This window comes from Austrofundulus limnaeus, unplaced genomic scaffold, assembly GCF_001266775.1.
Source record: "Austrofundulus limnaeus strain Quisiro unplaced genomic scaffold, Austrofundulus_limnaeus-1.0 Scaffold48, whole genome shotgun sequence".
In the NCBI taxonomy this organism is placed as follows: domain Eukaryota; kingdom Metazoa; phylum Chordata; class Actinopteri; order Cyprinodontiformes; family Rivulidae; genus Austrofundulus; species Austrofundulus limnaeus.
In genome coordinates, this window is record NW_013952450.1 from 808,022 (window position 1) to 817,843 (window position 9,822).

Below are 9,822 nucleotides of genomic sequence, written 5' to 3' on the forward strand. Positions count from 1 at the left end.
CACAATGTGACTTGTTACTGTTTTGAAAATATTTATATTTTCGTTTTCTTTTTGCTTGTAGATTCTTTTGTGTCTTTTACATGATTTTATTTATATATACATTTTTTCTCACAAGTCTTTTTATTTCCATGTGTTGCTTTCATATTTCTCTGTCTCTTGTTTTTTCTTTACCTTATGCATTTTTGACTCGTTATGCAAATAAGGAGGGCGGTCCTTGAGTAAGCTCCTCTCCTATTGGTTGACAGACAGGACAAAGCAGGATTCGTGTGCAGATCTACTGTGCATGATTGTGCTGCTTTAGTTTAGCTTAAAGTTTAAAGTTTAGTTTAAAACAAAGGCAAGGAGAAAAAACACTTACCTGTGCCTTTATTTTTAACTTCTATAACTCAAAACCTATTCGACATAGGGTCTTGAGATTTTTTTGATTGTTTAGCTCTGATAAGGGACAATCCATCGGGTCTAACAGTGAGTCCCTCCCCCTCCCCCTGCCATTTTACTGYTGTATCTAGTTTATTTATTGGTTTATTTATATATTTGTGCTTTTATTTCTAATTGTTTCAGATTCAGTTCTCCACAGATGAGCAACCTTAGCCACTGAGAAAACATGGCTACAAAATGGCCTATTTTATAGAGTTTGAGCTAAAATTTATTGTGGTTGTAGCTGAGTGATTCACAAAAACAATTACTTTGAGTGCCGAGAGACTGTGCAAGTTCTCACAATACTGTGTGACATTCCACATAATGTCATTTTTCAAAACTTTATCAAAAATAACTACAGGATAGGATTATCTTAGTATACAGCTCTATTATGAGAGCAACATGTTTTCCTTCAAAATCTACTCAGACTCTAATATTATTGCTTCTAGGTTTTTGCAGACTTGCTCCCAGATGGATTGCTTGCAAGATATCATTCATCGCCAGGGGAACTTTGATCGAGGTAGCAATTAATTGCCAGTAATAAAGCAACATTTTCAGCAACACACAGGTCCTCTTTATAGGCTTTGAGCTTTGAATCATAAAGGAAGAAATCAATATGGCAGCAGAAAAAAGTACCCCTTGAGAAAACTCTCTCCCCTTACCAATACCCAAAGGGATACAATATTGTGTATTTAATAGTGTCCAATCGTGTTTTATAGTAAAAGACCTTGAATGTGTTTTTATACTGGTTTAAAATAGGAGCAAATCCAGAACTGAATTACTTTGAGATTTTCTTGAAAGTACAAATTGAGCACAGTAATTTTTTTTAATTTTGACTTAGTTTAAGCTGATTGTTTTGTTGTTGTTTTTTTTTTTTTTGTAGTGTAGCTTTGTTAATATTATTTAAATCTCATTAAATTTGCAACACAGACAGATGTTAAGATGTCCAGGTAAGCTGCTTGACTGCCAAAATCTACTCTCAGACAGTTGTGTTTATGTTAATATGAGGCTTTCAAACAGTCCAAGGAGAAGCTCTTGAATAAAGAATAACCTAACTTAAATTAAACATTCCTAAAAGAAATACATAGACTGACTTTATTACCAGAGTTTGTGGTTAAAATCATCTTATATTAGGAAGACAAAACATTTTAAAAACCAAGTTTTCGCTCTGTATCTGTAAAATTGTGGCGGCCATCTTGATTAGAGTTGACTCCAAAGAAATTAATCATTTGTCAATAGGTACTTTCTGAATGTTGTATTAAAATCTGTCTTCTGATTTTTGAAATATTTTGCTAATGCTACARAGACAATAAACACACAGACACAGCACAGCACAAACATTGTCACTTTTATCAGCAGGTGATCATAAATCTGTTGTTTTATTTAGTCTGCTGTAGTTGTCCAGATGTTTGTGCAGCAGGTTGGGATAGTTAATTAAGTGGTCACATCACTGAGACATGCAGACATATTGCTTCTTAAGAATAATACAAAAAGATCAGTACGTGGGCTTAACATGTTTATATTTCACAACATTTAAAGGTGGAGTTGTGGTGTCAGATCTTGTTGTTAGCTCTGGGCTGCAAGCCAAACATTTGGTGGCTCCATTACCACAGAGCAGAAATGATCTTGACCTCATGTGATGGTAGATTGTATCCACTTCACTCCCTTCTGCAAAGAACCTGGGATGCAAATTCACAGAGTTTATATTTAGCCTGTCTTCCATCAGCCTGCTGTTCCCTGGTGCATTCCCAGTGGCTAAATGGGAAATGTGGACCAGCTCTGTGCTAATTCACACATGTGGACTTATTAACATTGCCAGTGGGTAGATGTGCCATTGTTGCACACGTTCTAAGTGTTGAATTTGACTCTGTTAATGAAATAAGAGCTCAGTGACCAAAGTTTACTCCGTTTTCTGTCCGTTTCCCACAGCATGTGTCCAAGGATGGAGCCAGTCTCATGGGGTAGCCATGTTTTGTCTCCATGACAGCTAGTTCACTCAGCCCTCTCTGCAGTGAYCCCCTGCACAGCAAAGGATGCTGGGAAATAATGAGCATTTTTATCCTGGCCAGGATGACAAAGATGAGGAGGATGAGGAGGAGGAAGAAGAGCAAAGAAGAGAAAGGAGACAAGACGAAGGTGGACTCGACAGGGAGAACGGAGGATTAGAGGGTCTGGGAGAGAAGGAGATRACATCAGTGCGACAGTCCTGGGAGGTCAAAGGTGGCGAGGTGGTGAAACCCGCAGCCATCGTGTTTGGCAGACAGAGGGCAGAGCGGCCCCTGAGGCTCGGGAACCTGGAGAACCGGGGCATCCCTCACATGTCCAATCAGGCCCTGCAACATCGCCACGCTGCCAACAAGCAGCAGCACCTGATAGCAGCCAAGAGGCGAGCTCTCATGGAGCGCAGCATGACTGCAATGGCTCCAGTTGAGGACACCTTCCTGACCATGATGGTGTTCCGCGTCGGMATCCCAGACATCAAACAAACAGTAGGTGCATCCAAAACCTTACCAGACTCTAACATCTTCAGACCAACCTTTCAKTTGCTTCTTAGATTGCCTGATCCATCAGTTAAAACTGTTATAAAACAGGAGATGAAAATCAAAAGTTGTCAAAGTTTAACTAATCTGTTGGAAAAAGTTTTTCTTACAAACAGGTCACTGACAAGAGGTCTTTCCAAATGAGGAAGTAGTTCAAGCCGAGTCTCTCTGGTATACTGCCTCAAACAGAGATGTAGCTTTAATTTGCCATGAAGAATTTAAGTATTATTAATTGATTTCTCAGTTTGCATCAAGGCAGATATACATTTGGCTTAATGACCTGCACTGAAAACACAACTTAACCTGCAATTCAACCATTTAATATGYTTACTATGTTCCATTGTAAATAAAAAGTGGGGTTGTGAGATTTGCAAATCATTGCATTCTGCTTTTATTCACATTTTACACAAAGTCTCTGCTTTTTTGGACCTAGGTTGTATTTTTAAATACACACACATCCTGCATAGTAAAGAAGTAAGACCAAACCACACAGAGCACCGTACTCTACAAACCAGATGGTTCACCTTTGCTAATGTTCTCCATCAGACACTCCAGGACACCAACAGATGTTCTTTGTCAACATCCTGACTGATCAATGAGTTTTGTGTAAAAACCYGTGAGAAGAAATTTGGTGAAATCATAGACTGAACATTTTGTCTGTTTCATTTTAACCTCAAATTCAAAAAAACACTAGTTTTATTCTCTTTTTACCTTTTTTTCCTTTGCTTTTTAAGTTTGATTTTTTCCCAGTGAAGCCCAACAGCTTTGCGTCCTTAAATAAAAAAAAAACTAACATTTAAAGTAATTTTGCCCCTGAGTGGACTTTAGCATTCATGTTAAATTACTTCCTTTAAAGAACCCAAGGCTGCTAAATTGAAAGGTTTTGTGTTGCAGGAAAAGCGCATGAAAATATTTATAGAATTACTCTTCTGGTCCAGAGGGAAAAAAATACTTTTGTTTTAAATGGTATCATGTCAGCGTCTGCTTTGGGTCTTGCGTGGTCATAATTAAGTTCCAAAACCTGAAGTTTGCATCACTTCACACATACAGCAGCTGTCAGCTTTGTGGCGGCAGCAGGCGAGAATTGACAAACTCACACATACACCACGTCCAAGGTAAGAATCCCCCTCCTCGCCTCCCCAGCTTCCTTTCTCCACTTTCAACTCCCTGAACATGCCAAGTGTTCTACATGTCAGCTAATCTGCCCTCAATATACCAGTAATTGCTAATTATCTAATAGGTTTTTAATGAGTTTGGGGAGAGCTGAGGAGTGAGGAGCTCGAGGAGAATGTGGAAGGTTTTCTGCGTGGCCACAGTCAGCTCTGCACAAAACTCACAAAACACCCCAAACCTAAACACTGTTCAGGACAAGGGAAAAAAGTGGGTAAATATTAGAGTCAGGAAGATCAGATGAACGTGGAAGTAATTGTGTGTTCTCACTACTCACCACAGAAAAGKAACAGAGCTAGAAAAGGGTAAATAAAGCAGATTGTTGTGAATAAAACAGAGATGTACTGTATACATTACACCATCCTCTCCCCGGGATTAGCCTTTCACACACACTCTGTAAAGAAATACACATACAGTACAAGTGCATCGCAGCTACGTGTGTGTACGTAAACACACACATGCTCGCCTCCATCACGTGGTTTACCTCCTGGGGACCACTAAGACATTGCTACAGCAACGGGTGCCTGCCTCCCTTTAATGAACTGGTTGCCATGCCAATCGCGTTTGCTACACTGTCAAACAGTGCAACCTAGTCGGTGGGGTTGGGGTGGGGGGTGTACAGGAGTGTGCTGAGCTGTGCAGTTTTGTGTACAGTTCTCCCAGACCGGAGCAATGGCATTGATGTTTGTCTTGTTCAGTGATGCTCCGATTCCTTGTCAGAGCTGTGTTTTCTGTCACCTCTCTCCTCCTCTAGAGTTTRAATAAAGAGAAACCAGATCTGTGGAGAACAAAGAGAAATATGAGGAAATGAGAAAACCAAGGCGAAATYGAGTTAGGCAAGCCGCAGAGGAGAGAGCCCACATTCAGGGTGGTTTTTATTTTTTCATTTAGAGGCCTCGGGTTTACAGCACTCTGAAGACGCAGTAAAAAGAGATTTTCTTTACAAAAGCGATTTGTTGTTTCTGCTGTAGGTGGTGTTAATTTAACACGTTCCGTACAGCTAACATTTATCTAGCTGTTGTCATTTCTACTTCTGCAGCACGAGAAGTAAGCGCGGTGTGAAAACAAACAGGTTCAAATCATGGCGCGAGTTCTCTTATTGTCCATGTTTGTGGCAGGTGATGAAGCATTTTGAAGGAAAGCCTTCACACTGCACATGGCCCAGTCTCACGCCTCCACCCTCCGCTGACAGACGTTCAAACTGTCCTGTGGTTTGGAGGTTATGGTTGTACAACATTCTGTGGTGTTAAAACAAGGCAGCATTGTTAAAACAAGAGCTCCTTTTGTGGTCAGTTTCTTTCAGATCTGTGAAACCATTCAAAACAAACAGAAACCTGAGAGAAATGAACAAAAGCACAGCTAATAATCTGTGGGCTGTTTTATGAAGTATTTGTCACACAGGAATAAAAGACGAAGGCAGAGACGTTTTTTTTTCTTTCTTTCTTTTTTGTGTTTTTTTCTCTTAAACTATTTCAAAATCTAAATTAACTAATTTYAAAGTCATTGAATATAAGACTTTAAAGGGCCAATATCATGTAAAATCAACTTTTTTTACTTTTATATCGTGGTATAATGTTATACGCTCATAAGAAACATGCCCAAAGCCTTGCTTTGACTCATTCATGCATGTTTGAGAAATCCTGCAGCGATTTTAGGCGCCCATACTGAGGAGCAAAACAACCGGTGGGGACCAGAAACGCACCTGGGGCGTGTCTTTAAGCCAAACTTCCTCATGGAAGAGCACCCCCCCGCACACACACACACACCTCCTCCCCACACACTCCGCCCATGACTCCTGCGGGCTCTCGGGCTGCGGACGAGTGCGGACGAGTGGGCGTGTCACAAGGAAAGGCGATTCTGAAGCGACACACCTGATTTGACAGATTTTTTTAAAGGGACACACCTGACTGGACAAGCAAAAAAAGGGGCGTTACTGTGTGGCACCACTTTTTCTGGAGACCCATACTTGGGTCATATTTCTCCTGGTTAACCTTAGTGTTGGGGTCAGGGTCAGGCTGTAAAGAGATCAAGCAGGATCTAAGGATACCGTCATGTAGGCCTCGTAGCCCACAGTGTTTATGCTTTTGACACGCCAACTTTTGTGATACGCCCACTTTTATTCCGCAGATAACCCCTTCTCCTCATGGGTGAAAAACCAAAAGTGAAACTTAAAACTGTCTTCTGAGCTCCTAACATTACCGTATTTTTCGGACTATAAGCCGCACCGGACTAAAAGCCGCACCCCCCACCCCCATCAGTAAAAACAAAACAAAACAGTACACCCAAAATTGTGGTCAAAAAAGTGAATTCAACATCACATTTATTTTTAAGAAAAAGGTTGGCAAGTTCACCGGTACAAAATAATAACAATAATAATAATAATAATAATAATAATAATAATAATAATAATAATAATAATAATAATAATAATAATAATAATAATAATAATAATAAACTCTCGGAAAAAAAAAGGCGAGAGGTCTGGAATTAAAACATAAAAAGCAAACCTTTAGAAATTACTGGTAAAGTTCGGAGGAATACGGTTCATTTAACTGACCTTATTTTGGTAGTTTTCTTTAACCGTTTCTGGTCCAACAGAAAGTCTCATTCATCGTCCTCCGGCGCACTGAAACCATCGAAATCTCCTCTTCAGTATCGGAGTTAAACAAGCTGAGAAAAGCTGCGTCACACAGCGGTATCTGTTCAGTGCTGCTTTGTGTCGCTGTCCTCCCGGGGTAAGGCTGGCTCTGAAGCTGTGGTGGGAAAGCCCTCCCGCTCCAGCATACGTCACTGCATGAGATTCCTTCCCCGGGCAGTGCAATGAGGAAAAAAATTCCTCGGCTCTTCACTCGACGTTTATCCACAAACTGGTCCTGGATTAAGCTCCAAAGTTTTTATCAGTCAAATTTCACCGTGAAAAATGTCTGTTTTATCCCCTTTTATGAGTTTTTGGCCATTGACTATCTTTAAATCGCTGCTTCCTGGTACAACAGTCGGCTCTGGAAACGATCACTTTTTTCTTTTTTTTCCCTTTCTTTTTTTGGAAGCGAGTGGTTGAAGCAAATGGAGCATAAGAGCCCCCTGGTGGCTAAAGAAAAAAATACATGTATCAGCCRCACCGGTCTACAAGCCGCGTGGTTCAAAGTTCAGGAAAAAAGTCGCGGCTTACAGTCCGAAAAATACGGTAGTTGTCACTCAGTGAAGCTCTTTTCAGATTAAAAATACATTTTAACCCCCCCCCCCACACACACACACACACACACTGAAATGGGCAAAACGGAAGAGGAAGGTGGTTCTTAAAGAGACAGAGGTGAATTTCAGGGCGTTTGGAAGAGGAAGTGATGAGAAGATAAGTTTTTTTTCTATTTAAACATAAAAACAGCATTTTAATAACAGCTAAAGGTGACATAGATACTTTATTATGGTATAGTATTTAAATATATGCCTGAGAAACACATAATATTGGCCCTTTAAAAAAGATAAAAATGACAACAACTCAGTCGCTTGTACAAATATTGAGCTAATATTTGGTGTGACAGTAGCTGAGACTGATCTCTAAACTATACTTTGAGCACTAACAGATCATAACTTTTGAAATTGAATCCATGTTATAATCGTTTTGAATAGAGAAAACCCTCCAGGGATGTTTCAAGGCACTTTGGGGAACAGGCATACATGTTTGTGATATTGCTGCTGAGCTTAAGACTAATATCATTGTACTATGAGAAAGAGTTGTAGCCATTTTTGTCAAACATGAAAAATATGTTCACACAGGGTCTCACACTCTGTGTTGTGAATGACTATTAGCTTCTACATCCTGTTTAAGACCCTGTCACACTCTAACGTTTTAGACAACTTATGCCAACTTATTCAATTTGTCTTCCTAAATGACTGAATAAAGTGGGAAATCTGATCCATTTATTAGCATTAGACATCCTAAAAGAGGCTTCCAGTTGATTTTTTAAAGTCCATTTTCAACGTAGATGTCTTTAAAATGTTCATAAGTTGGCACAAGTTATCAAAACATTACAGTGTGACAGGGCCTTTAGCTCAATATCTGTAAAACTGACTTATTCCTAACCATTTTGTGTTGACTAAGGTTAATCAGCTGTGGTGATCATCTTAAATTTAGCCATAAATGTACATCTAATAACTACTTTCTAAAAGTTTCGTTAAAATACTTGTTGTTGATGAGATATTTTGCTAAAAACACTTTTTATTTAAAAAATGATTACATAGAGGCTTTCAACTACTGCACAAAGACTAACATGTGTCCAAAGAATGCATGTAACACATGAACACACATGCTGACACAGGCAAAAACATTAATGTCAGGATTTACGATGTGCGATAACTAATGTATTTAGTTAGTTTGTTTAGTGTTGTAAGGATTCCAGCATTTTCTCTCTGACATCAAATTAGTTGATTAAAACAAGCAGTCCTCTTCAAACTGTGCACCCMACATTTTTAAATGTCTCAAGTTTTTTTATCGGCTAAATAAACTCAGTTTATATCATTAGTAATCTGACGTTTATCAACCACTGATTCTTTTTGGCATGTTTGGCAACTATTTGGACAGAAAAAGGTGCCTGACATTTTGACCTCTGACATTCTCTCTCTTTTTATCCTTCAGAGATGTCTCCAGTTTGACCGGGACTGCTCGGTGTGGAGTGCGAAGCAGCAGATCATCTTCTCACTCGGCGAGTCTCTGTGGGACGTTTACAACTACGGCCTCTTCCAGCCAGCTGGAGAAGGACGAGATGCCAAATTCCTGGAGGAGGAGCGGCTCCTGCGAGACTACGCACGGACCTTTGAGAAAGGCGTGCCCTACCTGGAGGTATGACCGACATGGACAAACACAAGACTTTTATTGTTTCTGCACACAAAGATGTAGAATCAAAAGGCTGGGTCACACAAAGGATTCAGAAACTACAGCTTACATAAAAGTCAAGTTTGTTTTCAACAATCTGAGCTAAAAATATTTGTCTTTATGAATAAGTGATAAAAAAATTACATTGTCTTYAACACTTAGAAATGAGTCTCTTAATCAGAATTATCCTGCACAGCAAAGAAAATAAAGTGAGTGAATGAACTCCTCACAAAAACAGAGACTTGATTATTTTCTGCACATAGCCTGTAAATGACCATGTATTACATTTCTCCCTAATTTTTGATAAATGGGTTTTGGAAAAGAGTCAGGGTACCACTTTACAATAAGGCTCCACTTATAGATGGTTTTTAAATAGTTTATAGATAAGTTATTAATTTATCTGTAAACACTTTATAAAGCATTCCTGTGTGTTTATTATGCATTAATTAAGGACAAGAAAGAGACAAAACTGTCCAGTTTATTGCCAAATAGTGAGCCACATCTGTTCATGTACTTATTACATCTAAAGGTGCTATGTTAAACATTTCAGACAAGGTTACTACCTTTTAAGCACAATAATGGTTTGGAAAAACATATTTTACATAAAATATTGTACTGTATTACTGCATTATAAATATCCACAATTATCAGGGTGAGTCTTATTGTAAAGTGTAAAACAGTAGGTACACTATTTATTAATAATTAATAAATGTGTTTAAATGTCATAAGGGAGCCTTATAATAAGTGTACTGTTTTACACTTTACAATAAGGCTCCCTTTGATAATTTTGGATATGTATAATATAATATAATATAATATAATATA

The 9,822-nt window shown here is 38.9% G+C and overlaps 1 protein-coding gene across 2 annotated transcripts in view; it reads left to right on the forward strand.

Moving 5' to 3' along the window:
* LOC106517358 (SH3 and multiple ankyrin repeat domains protein 1) overlaps positions 1–9,822 on the forward strand; it is a gene marked incomplete in the record, with an annotated part of 58,705 nt that overhangs the window by 17,799 nt on the left and 31,084 nt on the right. For both annotated transcript variants that reach the window (XM_014008143.1, XM_014008144.1), the window contains 2 exon segments: positions 2,347–2,906; positions 8,761–8,964. In XM_014008143.1, the coding sequence (XP_013863597.1) occupies positions 2,451–2,906; positions 8,761–8,964 (660 nt within the window).